The following is a 16,839-nucleotide window of genomic DNA, read 5'->3' on the forward strand; positions in this document are numbered from 1 at the left end:
ACAATTGTGGAACACCATGTCAGTTTTTACTAAAAAACTTCAACATTGCATCTACAAGTTTCTCTTGCAACTTGAGCCCCTCTTTACGGAGATCCATTTCCATTTTGTGCGCATCAGCAAACTGCTCTCTCTGCCGTCGCTGCTCCTCAAGCATCCTTTCTTGAAAGTCGCCAGCCGGTTGCCTTCTCTTCCTGCGGGCACATTCGGAACTGCCACTTGCGAGGTTCCTGGATTCAACCTGTTGTACTGGCGACTCGGAAGGTGAACAATCTTCGGCGACGTCTTCACAAGAAGCAGAGCCGGAATCAAGCATGTCGAAGATCAGCTGCGTTTGAAGAAGGGATCCGAAATACATTGACCACATTAGTTGATGTGTGAAGCGGTAAACAATTAGTTCAGGGTTTTTACTTGCAAGAGAGCTGCCTCTCCTTGCGTGTATGTATTCACGTTTTTTTATTTTAGAGTCTGCATTTTTTTTATTCTCCAAACAGCGCACTGCCAAGCTTGCAAAATGAACAGCGCGTGAGCACAAGCAGAAATGAACCACAGTATTAACAAGAGCAGTCCGCTACACTGCAGGGTTGTGCAGATTATGGGCTTGGCAGCACAGCTGATGCTACATTATGTCTTGAAATTTAGTTGACTGTAATAAAGCATATATAGTCTCCACTATGCATTTCTTACTTCTTCGACGGAGGCAGTGCTGCTTGTTGTGCTCTCGCTGCACCCAGCCTCTTCCATTAAAGATGTATCGTGAACAGGCAGGGATCCTAGAAACCTATGGACTTCGGAGAAGAATGGCCAGCTCGGCGGTGATGACCCTGTTGTCATGTGTTTCAGGCAGCTCCTGGATAAGAAAACGAAAGAACTAAAATTTTATATACTCAAAATGTAAAGATATACACAGAGCAAAACGTTTGCCGATAGATACAAACGCGACTTGATGGTACAGAAAGCCTGAGAAGCGAAGGTAACCCTTTTTACTCGAAAAAATTTAAAGTTTCTCATGTTTTCTTGTCTGAGAACAACGCTTGCGCATGGTCCGAGAAAAATGCAAACCGTAGTCACATCTGCAGAAATGAAAACATGCAGACGACTTCCTGCTTCGTATTATATGTTGCCGTGAGAAGGCGTACAATATAATGTGAAATGCGCCTGTCCATAAGTTAAGGTTCCCGTTATCTTGTGACGAACGAAATCATGCTATTGACGACCTGCGCGGGTTGTCATTCTTCGCCGCATGTGAAGGCGAATTTGCGTTTACTCAGACCGACTCGCACTGTAAAGGAATTGCAGAAACAGCCTTTAGCGCGTCGTCGACTTTCGTGTGTGCAGGGCGCAGTTCAGCCCTGCAAAATTCGACGCTAGCTGAAATGAAGGGTCTCTGCCTTAAAACCTTCGTTACTACGGCTCCGTCCGCTAGATTAGGGTTCCGTCGCTGCCTACTACGGAAACAACGTTCGATGCTGAGGTCGCGACACCACAAACGAGAGCTTGCAGCTTGCGACCACAGCCTGAAGCCGCTTCAAGGTAAATTTAGCGCTCACAGCTTACTGCTGTGCTTTGTCTTACCTGTAGGTCTGTCCCAGGTTCTCTATCTTGCTGTGCACTTGCGCCTTTGTGCGAGGTACACCCATGCTCGTCAATGCTTGTGCAATGCCATCGTAAACGCCTCCGTTGTGCTTCTGCGCACGCAGCGAGGGCAGGTTGTCTTCCCATAACTTGATTAACGCCCAGGTGTCTCTCTCCGACCACTGTACCCGCGGTTTTCTTTGGCGTGCCGGAGGCTGTTCGTCGGTACCGCTCGCCGTAGCCATGGTCGCAGAAAATGGCGCGAATTTGCATCGTCTGTTAGCGTCACGTGATATTTTCGAACTGCTTACGAGAGTGCCGTGCAAAAAGTGCAAAACTGCGCCTACTTAAGGTTCAACGAAAGACAAAACCCTTTTTTGTGATGTGTACACTTGAAATAAAAATGCACTTTTGCTTCGTTTCTTTATTGCATGATAATTACTGGTGCCCACTGCGTTGGAGGCTACGCCTTTCCAGCCGTAAAAGAGATCGGTGATCTCCGGTTTCGGAAAAGACCGCTTCTGAAAAAGAGATTAAACTTTGGCGTGTGTCTGCGGATGCAACTCCTTTGTGTGAGATGTCTTTTTCTTCAAATGCCTTTAAAGTGCTCGTGTGACAGGGGTATTACCTATTTACCATCCTGCCAAAAAAAAAAGGAAAGCCAAACTAAGAACAAGTGAATTGTACCTTGGTTGAAGGTGCACATGCTCATCTGACTACGCCAGCCACTTCTTAACGCGAGTCACTTGCTGGTGATGCTGTTCCTAGTGATTACTGCTGCAATGTCCCTTTTTACCTCTACAATTTCTGACACTGGTTATTTACGCAGTAGCGCAGAAGCACATGGACGAAAGAAAATAACGGGACACAGTGCTAACGACTGCTGGTCAGGGTGTCTGGCCAGCGATTGAGTGCGATAAAACAGAGGCTTGTATCTGCAGCGTGCGCAATGTCCGGTAAGGTGGCCTGGTAGGGCTAGTTTTTCAACGTTGTACCTGTGCTCGCGTAATCGCTCGTTGATGTATCTACTCGTCTGTCCCACATACTCTTTGCCACAGTCCAGTGGGATGCAGTAAACCACCCCTTTTACACAAGAAACATATGGTTGTCGGTGGGTCTTGTCGCACCCACGTGGCTTGCGCGTATCGCGTTTACCCTTGTGCACAAACTAGATAGTTTCAAAGGAGCAGAGAATGCGATATCTACAGCGACATGTTTCCCGATCTTTTTCATATTGTTACTAATCTTATGTAGCCAAGGCAAGACGATTACTTTATTTTTTACTTGTGTCACCTGTTCAGTGGCATTGCGAATTTCGTTCGTAATTTTCTTTAGAATGCTGCCTGCCACGGTGGTCAATGCATGAAACGGGCAACCCGCATCTAACAGATCTGAGACTTTGTACTCAAAATTTCTGTGAACCAAGTGCGGGAAGGACTTCAAAAGGGCGTTCTTGGAGCACAAATTGACTATACCTCGATTCACTAGCTTTCAATGAGCCGAGTATGCAAGGATGAGTTTTTTGCCTCTAGGCTCGTGAAACCAACAAGAGGCAAAAACCCATCCTTGCATACTCATCAGCTGGGCGAACCTGTGCCCTCAAAAGCAGGCTACACTGAAAGAACAAGAATAGCGGCGAACACAGTCGGCGATCGTTCAAAATCTGATCAGCCGGTCAACCGCGTCGGTTAATTTTATACATCAGTCATCGAAGGTTCCGGAGTAATCGCTGGGACCCGCGTGTCTTCCAGAATGTTCTACACCATTTGCGTCGCGCGATGAAATCAGATTACACAGGGTTCGGTGACTACAGTCAGAGGATAGAACCATCAATAACTTTCGAGAAACTTCCGATACATGCAAGCGCGCCCTGCGCTGTGCGATAACATTTGTTAGGCGGTGAAACGCTGTCGCCCGATGGAGATAAACAAGTACACGTGTCAATATCTTCCGCTTCGTCACTCATTATTGACACGGTACAGTACACAAAGTAAAACGGAAGCGCACGAGGTCATCGTGCACGAAGCTTCGCGTTTTGAGGGTAATTTTCAGCAGTTTGGGTCGCAGAACGCAGATCCCAGTCGCCACGCCGCAAAGGAAAACACATGCAAGTACACTGTGGCTAGCATTTCTGTGAGAGCTGATGTGCTTAGCGAACGGATGTCGACTTTTAATGAGATGTATGTTTTTGCTGTCAACTATATTGACTATGTTTATGGAAGGAGCGTTATTATAGTACGAGCGTAATTCGAAGTTACATTTTTGTACTTTTACAAAAATGAAACACCGCTGATGGCGCCTCTAGCGGCTTCTTTTAAAACCTCGTTATTGGCCGTGTGACATGACCACAACTTGCTTGACGCCGCACTGCCCAGGGAGTGCGGCGTAAAGGAAAAGGAGTATCCTAATGTAGTTCGTGGGTGCTCGTGTGACAAAGATATTATACGCGCCCGCTGAAGGCATATATCAGCTCTGCTGAAGTTTTAGAGACAGCCTCATATATCCCCCTGCACGTTTTCGCAGAGGGAGCGCTTAAAAAAGGACGCCTTCGTGGGCGATGCTGCACAGATCGGGAGCATAGACAACAAGTAGCCACATCTTGTGCTTTTTTAACAGTGTTAAATCTAACAAAAGTCTCCGAAAAAAAGATTAGCAATCTACAGGCGCGGCCAATGGTAACAGGAATGTGAAGCCTGTGGCATCACTTCGCAGTGCGCCCCACAAGCGACACCTCATGAAGTCTCGCGGCTCAGGCGCAAGGTTATTGGCGAAGAGCCCGGTAAGTCGTCTTCCTAGATTTCCTAGAAAAAAATGTGTACTGCTGATCAACAGACCGGGCAACGAAATCGCGCCGCAACCAAAGTAAGCCATGCACTTTACTGGTCTCTGGCACCATGCACTTAAAGCGTACAGCTTTAAGTACGTCTGAAAAACGGGCCTCCACTGTGCTTCAAGCATGCATGATTTACAAGGCGTCGTAAAAGAAGCGCGCCAAACGCTGGGAGAACAGGGAACAATATGTGAAACTACCAGTTATATTGCCGTTTCGACAGAGGGTTCTAAAGCTAAGTGAACAGCAGAAAGAACACGAGCGCAGCTTTCAATATTCGAAGGAATTTGTACTAAACCAGCAACGCAGTCGCAGTATGCTTGTGCTACTTTAGTTTGCCCGTCATCACGAAGTGCTGCGACCTGTCTGTAATGACCGGGCTTCATCGAGCAAAGGCAGATGCTTCTCAGCATTTGTAGCTCGCACCCGGACGAGTGATGATGAACTCAGCATACAATGCAGCGAATTTACTTCCCTTCGTTGAATGCCCCTCCTTTGTGCAGTTGCCGATTCGGTGCGCCGAAGCGCAAGTCAATCACACTGTCGCTAACCAGCGGCACAGAGATTAGGTCGTTAGTCCACTGCTTGCCCGTGTCGAAAAATCACATAAAGTCCGCCGGCGAAAACATTGTCAACTTCACGGACAGAAAATGTTCACAACACGGAAGAAAAAACGCACACTAAAATAATATATTCAGCATTCGGCGCAGCATCAGTCTCAGTTAACACCTGCCGACCGACGGAGCACCGTACCAACCGACCCAGCAGATGTGATTTCGGCGACCGCCGCTAGGGGCGCCCTTAATTCGGGGAAAATCAGGCTGCCTCGGTGCCAGCGCCGCCGTTCAGGGTGGAGACAACCTCAACGGCGCCGCCATATTGAAGCACACGGGATCGGCTGCGCTAGCGTTCGTAACGGCGCCGTTCATGCTCTCGGCGCGCTTCGAGTGCTTTGATTTGAACAACATCTTTATCAATATTGCACTGCGCATCTTTTTACTTATAATAGTCACTTTAACATCCGAGGGTCGAAAACGTAATTGTACGAATTAATTTTAGGGCCCCGAGTGGTCGAGGTTGAACAATTAGTGTGCCGTCAGTTGGCTATCATTTTAAACAGGCCATCATTTTAAAGATCCGTTGCCCAGCAGGTGCTACTGCTACCTGTGAGTGGAAGAAATTGTTTTTTTCTTTTTCTACGTGGTTTTTGGTTTTTCAATTCCTGCGCTTTGATAACAGCCGCGCGTCATCATCCGCTCGCGCGCGGCGGTTGGTTTCGCTTCTGTTGCGCGAGCTGTTTCCGTTTGTTTTGCTCGCAAAGAGAACCTGTCTGCTTTTTAATCTTTCAAATTGTAACTGCGAGTTCCTCGCCTGTTTATTGCCCACAGGGGTGCAATTACATCTGTTTACAGGCTGGCGCTGGTACATACAAACGATGCCGCGTATACCAACGTTTCCACTGCGCCTGCGTTTTTTTTTTTTTCACCAGGCCCACGAAAACTGATTGCACCGAACTGGCGGTAGGATAAATCACTAGTGCAAGTTTTCCACTCGTTTTATTTTTCTGACAGGCGCACAATCACCGAGCGTTCTTGCGTGCGCTCATATGCAGACTTCGCTTGCGCTCTGGACATGCACACCGGTTGTTCTGCTACGATTCCTCCGTTTGTGAAGCGCATTTCTGCATATATTTTTCATTGTATTTATTTTATTCATGCCCACCTGTACTCATTTATAAACCATGCTTGTACACCTACACAAAAAAGGGTGAATTTGAGGTCATTAAATAACTGCAGTAATTCTTTTCTAACAGTTTTAAATCCGAAATAAAAGTAACAGACTTTGAAAATTTATGCTTTCTGAAAAAGACTCGACCAGAAGAGGTTTAGTAAAAAGCTGCAGTTTTGACGATGCCTGTGCATGCAATTCCTGTTTTGCCTGCAAAATTGGGTGGTGATGGGCTAGGCTGTTGAAAATAACTTCTCCTTAAAGGTTGAGCTTCATTAGTGCTGCAGAAAATATGTAACCTAGCTTGTCAACCTCACCCCTTACAGACAGCAAAGGCAAAAAAAAAGAAACTGCAAATTATTTATTCAATGTCAAGTGCAATCGACCATGAAAAAACGCCTACTACAATACAAGTAAGCAAGACAGAGGGATAGATAAGTGGGGTATGTACAGTGGGGTTTAACCTTAAAAGGAAAGCATAAAAGAAAAGCATGAAAAAAGGTGCAAATCTCTAAATAAGCGAGCAAGACATAGGGGCAAAAAGTTGCTACGTGCACTGTGGTGTTACCTTTGCAACAAACATGAAGAAAGATGCAAACTACAAAATAAGCCAGCAAGTCAGTGGTAAAAACGCAGCTATTTACGGAGTGGTGTAAGATTTCAAGCAAGGTGCTCTACGGCAAGTTAACGCCAGCCACAGTCTTGCAGCCATAACCGTCGTCTGAATCATCAGGCTCGTTCAGCCAGCGGAGGTAGATACGCAGTCGCATGACAACAAAACGGCACATCAGTTTTCTCATAACGCTTGGGTGGTCAGCGCATTGACTAGGTGGCAGAGAAACTGATCGCTCAATAAGGCTCGTCAATGTATTGATTGGGTGATCCAAACGACAAATACCATTTTCCTGTGAAAATTTTTTAGACACATTCACAGGAAGAAACAAAGTGCAGTACCGTATGGCTTACATACACCAAATTTCTAGAACCTTGATTGTACTCCTTGAGCTGCACAAGAGCATGCTCATCGGAAGCCTCATCAGCAGTCAGGGCCTCAGTACAGGTGGAGCATGGTTTTTTAGTAGATATAAAAGACTGCACCAAATACCCTGCCAAGTGAGCAATGATGTCATTTTCTACGAGACAATGGCTCGCCCTCTGTGCATTCATCATCGTACGAGGGTTCTTGAAATTCTTGCTGCACTTCTTGAATCTCTTCAGAGAAGAAATCCACTAAGTAGTTACTGTCGTCAGCTTCATAACCAGAGTTCTTAGGTACGCGTACCTTGAGGAACTGGCTAACTGACACAATTCTGAGCGCATTTTTGACATCATATGCACTGGGCACGGGAGAAATCATCCGGATGACTGAAAACAAGTTCTCCAGGCAATCTTGGGCCAATCGTCCTGTCAAGAAGAATGCGTAGCCACATTTCTTTAGCAGAAATTCATGCAGTTGAAGCACTACAACAGTGGACATTAGCACCCCTGCCTGGCATGGCTTCCAGACCTTTTTGATGCCAATGCCTAAGCTCTCAATGAATTCAACAGCGAGTTTCAGCGTTGCAATAGCCTCTTCATATTTGCTTTCATTTGATTAGCTCAGAGCAACAACAGGGTGCCGTGCAGTCATGATTGTGTACCACTTGAAAATTACTTCACAAAACCAGGCTGTTGTTTCAGCCTCGGGCGGCAGCTTCGTGCGCTCTACAAAGTACCTTATAGCTGCAGGTGCTTCTCAGAATAACTGAACAGCTACCCCTACCTTCATCTTTGTGAAGTGGCCGTTGCAAATGTGCACGGTACTCAGGTTAGGTGCCACCTTCAGTTGTTCCGAGTCCATCTTTAGGACTGCTTCTATGTACTCAATCGACACATCACTGCTGCGTAAATTGTACTTTGCCACTATTTCTTCACTAAGTTTCATGGGATCTTTTCGCACGAGGTGCCCTCTAATATATTTTAGTACATGTGAAGGATCCGGCATAAAAAACAATGACATAGAATTGTCACATGGGTGGGGAACAGTGCATCTAGTGATAGAGTAGCGGGAGCTTGACAGGTTTAAGCTCCGCCACATCGCACGGTTGGAGCTCCCCATGTCGCATGTCACGCACAGCACACGCAAAGAAATGTCCGCACAAAGGTTGATTAAATGGAAGACAAAGTCTCTCAGCTTCTCTCCATTGACAAAAGCACCTGTGTATTGATAAGCAATCACCTGCTTCCAGCGGGTGTTTAGGCCCCCAACCATAAAGACGAGTACACGGTTTGCTGCTCGGTCGGTTTCAGGGAGCGTCACCTTGCCAAGGAAGCCGTCACCACTGCTGTCTAGCTCGACACCCTTGCGAATCTCCATTTCATCGAGAAATATGACGCAGTCTTTTTCTATGTTTGACATTGCGGCCACTTTAACTTTCATCATAGTTACTATATCAATCAAAACGCCGGGCTTAAATGACAGGCGCTGCAGTCGTCTGCAAAGTGTTCATCGTGAGGGAAGAGGATTGCCCTGTTCTAAAAGTAAGTCGTAGCCTGCAGAGCCACAAGCAAACTTGAGTTGCAGCGCTTTCTTTATGGTTTGTGCACTCCATGCACTACCTTTCCGGCCCTTTCTCTTCAAGGCAGCCTTCTGGTCCTCGTTCAAGAAATCCAGATTCACGACTCTCACGTAGCGATTGACTATAAAGCCCTGTTTAGCATATTTTATGCATGAATATACTGTCAACTGGTAATTGCTATAAACCGGTCATCGATGCTGCTAAAATAAAGTGGCCACACGGCTTCTCAACACTGAGAAAAAGTGCATTCAATAGATAGCAATTTCCGATGTGATAGCTTGTTTATTTGGTCGGGAACGTTAAGGATTTCAAAAACAAGAAGTGCTACAACTCACTACAAATTAACTGCAGCGCATGTCTTGCTTCCATGCCCACTAATTCTCGCAGCTTCGAGCTGGCGCACGTGAATGCGTAGCCTTACTCTTGCATAACTTGATATCAGCATGTGTTCCAGAGAATCCTTGTGTCGCTGGCATGCCTCCAGACTGCACTGAGCCCTCTTGATTAAATATTCTGTCACAGCCTTTAGAAGAGACTTCAGGGGGAACAGGTTGTCAGTCCAGGATGTGATTCCTTTAAAGTACTCTTTGCAGGATGTGTGAAAGCTCATAACTTAACCGCTCGGATAACATAAGTTCTTACCATCATGAGCATACTCTTTTAGTGCAGTTAAATATGCATGCTCATGGCTCGTCGAGCCCAGCATTGCAGCCCTGCACTGCTCGCAATTTTTCGTTTTTTTTTTTCCCAAATTCCTTTCTCAAGAAAGCCGCCAATATGGTGCAAAATGCTGCACTCAACTGAAGTCAGTGCTTCTTCCAGTCATTCTGTGAGTGGTTCGTGCACTGGGGCACGCAACACCCGGGCATTTGCGACCAGAAAACGCTGTGCACGTGTCTCTCTCGACCGACCGTAACGAAATGTGGGAAGCGCGATGGCGGCCGGCGGTCGGAAGGCGGCACTGACCCTTTCATAGTATGACTCCACCCTCCGAGAGGGCGCGCGCATCGAGGCACCCTAGGGGAAAAGACCCATTGTTTCGCAGTGAGCAAGTGAATCGAACGGACCTACAATGTTGATGTTTACTATATATAATTTCGGAGCCAAGAAACATAAAACGCAGCTTGCCCATGGAGAAAAAAAAAAACTTGCAAGTTAGGTGAGACATGTCTATTAAGCCGAACAGACACTAGAACACCATGCTTGCAATAAGTGATGTAACACTCTTGCTTAGTGAATCCATTTATTGAACTTCCGCATGTTTTGGTGCTTTGCGCACCCTCTTGCCTTCCCGTGCAACTTCAGTAAAATAAGTGCGCAGGTACTTTCTCACTGCATTGATTCGATGATCCTTAGGTGGCTGTGGTGCAGGATGCAGCTCAATGTACTTTGCCAGGCAGTCTGAAAAATATTGCAGAAGTGATGCTCAGTAGAATCCAGTCAAACGACATCTGGGGAAAGAAAAAGTGTATGGTTCAATGAGGTTTCATTAAAGTGAAGGACGTAGATTGAGGACATTTAAGTGAGGAACTGTACTGTATGCTGCTTCTTTTGCACAATATGTCTACCTGTGCACAAAAGGTTGCCAAAGAATAGTGCAGCTATCATATTCTGTTTCATGCTAGGTAATTTAAACTAGTAGTTTGCTTTGATAGTCTATACCAGTAATCTCCAACTCATCTCTGTCTACGCACTGCATGCAGCCCACATAGCTTCGCTAGGCATGCGCGGCACTGTTTTCTCATCTTTTCCATTAGACTGTACTACGGAGGAAATTTTTGGGCCAATGTGATTGAAAAAAAAAGGTGCACCTTAAATTCAGGCAAATACTGTATATTTCATTGCAAACTTTCACTTCTTAAAATGTCCACATGCAGGCCATAAATGGGGTATTTAGAGGCAAATGTCTTCAACGCATTCACTGCGCCTTAATTAAGTAACAGCAAGACAAATGCAGCAGCTGTTGAACACCTTCCTGGGGGGTCACATGCATGTATGCTGATTATGGTTACATTAGTTCGCACTATCTAGCGAACGCCAACTTTAGATAGAAATAATGGATTTGAACCACTAAATGTATAAGCGCCATCTGGAGCTTTCAGAACAGGATCGAATTGACCAGGCTACTTAACAGAAATATACTTATTGTTATCATTCCATGGGCAGCCAGCCAATGTCCCAACCCTACTTTAAGTTTATACAGTAGTTCCGCTGAGTTGAGTTTTCTGTCACTGGAGTCAAGTGTATACGTTTTGGTTCCACTTACTTATTTGAGTAAACCGATTGGTTAACTGATCAGAATTAACATAGCAAAAAAAATTGCTGAGCTGCAAGAAATGCTGTAGTAGAGGGCTCCTGATTTTTATGACCACTTCGGGTTCTTCAGGAATGTTCTTGAATTCTTCCCGTATTGGAAGTGAGTGGGAGTCAAGCTTGTAGCCTTCATGGTCAGCAGCATAACACCATAGGCACTGCAGTGCAATATGTGTAATAGTCTGCAAGGAATCTCTGCTGTAGGATATACTTACTCTTTACCATCTCCACCTTCTCTGGTGTGGCCGGCAGCTTTGTTGCGTTTGTGGCCACGCTGCGGCAAGCCTGGCCTGTAAGGCTGCGTGTGGCAGCCTCGGAGGGTAGCCAAAAGTGTTTGACTATCTTTAAACAACACTTTACATCTGATACATTTTTCATGACAAAGAGCCATTTGTCCAATGGCATGAAGATGTTTTCCCCAAGTTTTACCTGCATTAAGATAGTGATGCAACGAAACAGTTATTTTTTTTGCTAAAATATAACTATCTATAAAGGTGGAGTCAAGTAGATATCGCACAAGACAAGAAAAAAATTTCGCTGCCTAGTAATGTAAAACAGTCATCAGCAAAATAAACTTGCACACACCATTGTAATCGACAGCCTCAGGAGGAATGCAAAGACGTAGGATCGTTCCCCACCTGTGGTAAGTTGCTTTTTCATTTATCATTTCTTTAATTCAATCAGTAAGTGCAAGTAATTTCCCCTATGTTTTCTTTGGTGTCTGTTTGTTGGCTTCTGATGATACGATGAAAAATTGGGCCCCTCAGTTAACCCCCCTTCTCGTTCTGACATAACGAGGGTGTCGAATCCGGCAACATAGATGCTTTCATGTAGAATGTACGGGCTTATTGACCAGTTGCCTTTACCCAGAAAGATAACGTACTCGTGACGCCTGCGGGAGAAAGGATGTTCCACATCCGCTGCCAAGGTTTGTGAAGTGGTGGGTCTGGCTAACACTCCCAAGGTTAGTTCTAGTAGTAACACATAAATACCCAAGAAACTGGATGGCGAAACCGCGCCGCAGTAGCTCAATTGGTTAGAGCATTGCACGCGTAATGCAAAGACGTGGGATCGTTCCCCACCTGTGGCAAGTTGTTTTTCCATCCACTCTCATTGCTATTCATTTGTCATTTCTTTTATTCAGTTAGTAAGCACAAGTAATTTCCCCTGTGTATTCTTTGGTGGCTTTGTTTATTGGCTTCTCATGATATCATTATTAAAAATTGGGCTTCTGAGTTAACCCCCTTTCTTCTTAGCCTCAGGAGAAGGTTACGGCCACCAGTCCTCATCATACACCCATCAAAAACAGAATTTTTTTTAGAAGGTTGCTATCACTACCTGTATGCCATATGTAGCACCTTTCAGATTTAACTCCTGCAGCTGCTTGAAAATAAATACTAAAGCGAAGCGGAATTGTAGCAGTTTGTTTTTGTGCTGCTAAATTGATCCTAGAAATCGTTATCAGCAGAAATATGACATCATAATGGGCAGATTCAAACGACAGTGTCATTCGATGCAGCAGCAATCTTTAAATGTCTAATGCACACAAAAAAGAATCAGAGGAAGACTTTATTGGATTGAGCGATGAGGAGCTGCTGGAAGGTTTCCAGGAGCAAAATGTTGCCAAAGTCCAAAGAATTGTCATCCGCAGGAACGACCACGAAATCGCGACAAAATTTGTTATACTGACCTTCGGAACAAGTGTTATGCCTACCTCGTTGGATGCAGGTTATGTAAAGGTAAATGTTAGACCTTGTATCCCCAACCCCAGACGATATTTCAAATGCCAAAGGTTTGGACATGACTCGCATGCCTGCTGAGGACAACTTGTGCTAAATGCAGCTCCAACGATCACCAAACTGACAATCGCACCTGTTCCCCACATTGTGTTAACTGCAAAGGAGATCATCCAGCTTACTCGCGGCCCTGCCCTTGCTGGAAAAAAAGAAAAAGAAGTAATTGCTCTAACTGTTACAGAAGAACTCTCGTTCTTTGAAGCGAGAAAACGATTGTCATGCCATTCACGAAGAAGTTATGCCGATGTGACGCAGGTGGGATCACTGTCACAGATGGCTCAGGAGTCCTCCGAGCCCACGCGTGGTGGTCCCGCAGTGACCCCTCCCGCCCCTGTGGTGGAAGCAGCCAGCGCTGCTCCATCCCCTTCAAAGGCCCTGCAGACACCAGTCCCGCAAGGCCCTAAAATCTGCCGAACTCCAAGGCCCGAGACGCGTGTCTTGGCACCCGATTCTCGGTCTTCCAACGCTTCAGAGAGAGGGATGGACGTCGATCCAAAAACCCCGGTGTCGTCGACGCTGAAGGACAAGCGCTCTCTCGAGCGCGGAAAGAGGGACAAAGTCCCAATCACCACGTTAAATTAGAAAGCGATAACCTAAAGGTTATCGCTCATTTGTATTAACATGCTTTAGATCTGTGTTACCTAGCATCTTTCTTATTCTCATTTACTTTTATAGCCATTTTTACCTTTCAGTTTCAAATGGGCTTTTATTATCCATTGGAATTGTAGAGGGCTTTTACACAACTTAGGTGACATCAAAAACATGTTAAGTAACTTCTCTCCTGTGGCCGTCTGCTTACAAGAAACAAACTTAGGTGAAAAGCACAAAAACATTATAAAAGGCTTCTGTGTTGTACGGCGCTACCGTACTCAGGCGAACCGGCTTTCGGGTTGTGTAGCCATTGTTCTGCAGAGCGGCATTGCAGCCAGTGAAGATGCCAATTTATACTCACTTAGAAGTCGTTCCTGTCACTGTTTTAGCGCACACAAAAACAGAACTTCCCGCAAGGTTAGAGCATTGCACGCGTAATGCGAAGACGTGGGGTCGTTCCCCACCGGCGGCAAGTTGTTTTTGCATCCACTTTCATTGCCATTAATTTATCATATCTTTAATTCAAGTGGTAAGTACAAATAATTTTTCCTATGTTGTCCTTGGTGTCATTATTTCTTGGCTTCTAATGATGCACGTGTTTTCATGTGGCACAACAAGAAGTTAATGTACCTTTGCAAAAAGTAAAGAAACGTACCATTCTGCTCCGGCTGGGGGGTGCCATCTTTCGTTTTATCCAGACCTATACATGAGAAAACCTTCGAGGTGGCGTTTCTTTTGTGGACTAAGAACAATTCTGTGAGCTATTGGCTCAAGCACGCCTCTTAATGCATCAAGCAGGGTCATGTTGGTGACAGCTTTAAATTTCTGTTGGACCTAAAAAGTACAAAGTTAGAAAGCGAGAAATTAAGAGCAAGAATTCCAGGCAGCTTTACAGTGTCGGACACTACAAAAGTGCTTCAATATCTATGTTAACTAGTTCCTTAAGTTCACACTGGGATGGTAAATAATCTCACAGGACTGTGATATTTATATACCTACAAGTGAAAAACTGAACCCGGTGAATCAAATAATCTAATTCCACCTCCTTTATCGCAAGATCTTTAACAATGGGTCGAGAAGTAGGATAGGAATAGAAGAAAGGGTAGAAATGACGCTTTAATGCTGAAAGATTTGCAGAAATGGGCAGAAATTGAGGTATTACAGAAATCTCACTACATTAAATTATGTAAAAATCCATAAGCAGGAAAGGATATGCGGACATCGACCTCCGTATACCATGGAGCTACAGAAATTGAAGAAAAACAGAAGAGCTGATTTGCCTTCATGCAGACAGCTTTTGGCGACATGGCCAGTGCATAGCCCTTAACCACTGTGCAGGTTATAAGTACTCAAGCAATGATCTCATTAATCATTGAAGACGTCATGCATTAAGTCACACTGAAATATGCATTTATAGTTTGAGAAAAGAATGCACAGCAAATGCGTACCACAGAGCCAAAGCACGGGCACGATATTTTTCCTCAATGTCCTTGACATTTGGTGTATGTTCTGATATCCACTTTCTCTCGGCAAATGTACGCATCATCGAGTCCAAGAGGTAGGTGGTGTCCGGAGAGACTTTTCTTGCCTCTTTCTGCATGCACTACACATGTACGAACAGGCTCAGGTCGTCTTTAGCATCGCCCTTGTCATGAGCCTGGAAAGGCAAGCAAGGCTATGAAATACAGGATTTTCATGTCATTTATGGAATATGTTGCTCCCTGCACACAGAAAATGACATGGCTGTAAGGAACAAAGCTTAAATTCAATCTATTTTCATAATAAACATTGGTAGTTGGGAAAACAAAAGTACATATATCATAAAATTCAGCTTCTTACACAAACTTTTCGCAAAACATATTTCTCGCATTACAACCAGATACGCATGAAAATATCTTAACAAGAGGAAAATGCAGCCTTTAAGTGATTAACAATGGTCAAAGAATGTTACCGAGATTGACAAGGGTATTCGTCTGCCTCAAAGCAGTAACTGGTTTTCTTAGCAGTGTTTATATAAGCGAAGGTCATTCTCCCAGACAGGCAATGAGAGAAGATGAGGACAAGGTGGTGTATAGAGCAGGGTGAAGGAAGTAAAAGTGATGAATAAAAGAAAGGGGGGGAAGGTGGTGGTGTTTAGTCGTGATAAGACTAGAAAAGGTAGGGGCACTGCTGTTGGTCCTTCCCCGAGTGGGGACATCAATAATGGAGAAGGACCCACACATGCAAGCAGACAGTGCAATATGGCTAGGGCCTATTTTCAGAAAACAGGAAATAAAAGCATGTGCCATTTGGACCTTTAAAAGGCGAGTGCATTTCTCACATGGAAGATATGCTATCCCGACATTTCGAAAGCAAGCTTCTTCATATGTCCAAATAATTGTTCTTCTTTTGCAGGAGAAACACGCTTGCACTTCATTGAATGTGTTGATCACTTGGCCTTTTTGACACCTGCACTTATCAGAGGAACCAACCAATCTGGTCATTTCTTATACTAAGCAACCTGTGTTTTTTGTTTTAGCCTCCCCCCCCCCCTAATACCTCTTACGAGAGCCCCTTTATTATCTTCCTCCACTGTGTATGTGGTAGATCGCTATATGAAAGCAGTTACGTCCTCGATGAAGATCTATCAGTCGAAATGACAAATAACCATTCAAATATTTTTTTTTCCTTTACACGATTAGAAAATAATTATTCTTGATAGCTTAATTACATACTGACAAATTTTGGTGGCACCATCTTTCCTGCATAATACTTTGGCATTCATTAAGTAGGATTTTATGGTAGTTGTGTTGTCTTCACTACTGAACAGCCCATGAAATGTTCAGAGTGGAGTGCTATCTAAACAGCAGGATATTCCTCAAAAGAATGAGACGCTGCACTGCATACAAGAGATAGTCGGGAGACTCGCTTCTGTATGACCTCTTCAGTTTTCTTGGCTCATTTGAGAGGCGGAGAACCGGCGGCCTCATCTTGTGTTCTGATTCCGTGGCACGCGTTGGCGCTGCGGCCACTCCTCAGATAGTTAACGAGTCGCAAACACTAGGAAAATTAAAACTTTATCCTGTGCATTTACAAACTCGTAAAGACGCGGTGCCGCCACAGTCGTGCAGCGCGAAAGAACGTAAGAGACGTGGATCGCGTAAGCATGGTACTCCGGGAGGGAGCAAGCGAAAGTGAGGGCGCACGGGGAGAATGAAGAAAAAAAGGAGGGGAGAGGAGTCCAATGTTCGCAGACGAAGGCAGCGCCGAGGCGGGAAATCTGAAGTGGACAAGGGACAGCACACTCCCCGTCTGGTTATACATATAACCACTATATGATGTTTTCAGTCCTCGCACGGAATAAGCAGGACTGTCTCAGTCACAGGACGGAGAAACGTCTTGATCACTCCCCATGTTGCCGTCTTGATTTCCACCTTTCGCACCTTGCCGTCCGCACTCGCGATAACGTTCA

The 16,839-nt window shown here is 45.0% G+C and overlaps 2 protein-coding genes and 1 non-coding gene across 4 annotated transcripts in view; 2 read left to right on the forward strand and 1 right to left on the reverse strand.

The window, feature by feature from the left end:
• Positions 1–14,055, forward strand: part of LOC129386498 (uncharacterized) — a 188,249-nt gene extending 174,194 nt beyond the window's left edge. For both annotated transcript variants that reach the window (XM_072287953.1, XM_072287952.1), the window contains one exon: positions 13,053–14,055. In XM_072287953.1, coding sequence (XP_072144054.1) covers positions 13,053–13,116 — 64 coding nt within the window. In that variant the 3' untranslated portion in view covers positions 13,117–14,055. The remainder of the gene's footprint in view (positions 1–13,052) is intronic.
• LOC140217380 (uncharacterized) lies at positions 5–2,195 on the reverse strand. Its single transcript, XM_072287951.1, has 3 exons — positions 1,573–2,195; positions 685–847; positions 5–325 (listed from the first exon to the last, which is right to left on the reverse strand). The coding sequence occupies exons 1-3, from the start codon at positions 1,815–1,817 to the stop codon at positions 20–22; spliced, it is 714 nt and encodes a 237-aa protein (XP_072144052.1). The 5' UTR covers positions 1,818–2,195; the 3' UTR covers positions 5–19.
• Positions 12,019–12,091, forward strand: TRNAT-CGU (transfer RNA threonine (anticodon CGU)). The gene has a single exon. It is a non-coding gene; the product is annotated as a tRNA-Thr (tRNA).
• Positions 14,056–16,839: the final 2,784 nt, after the last annotated feature.

The sequence above is a fragment of the Dermacentor andersoni genome, chromosome 4 (genome assembly GCF_023375885.2).
Source record: "Dermacentor andersoni chromosome 4, qqDerAnde1_hic_scaffold, whole genome shotgun sequence".
NCBI lineage: Eukaryota > Metazoa > Arthropoda > Arachnida > Ixodida > Ixodidae > Dermacentor > Dermacentor andersoni.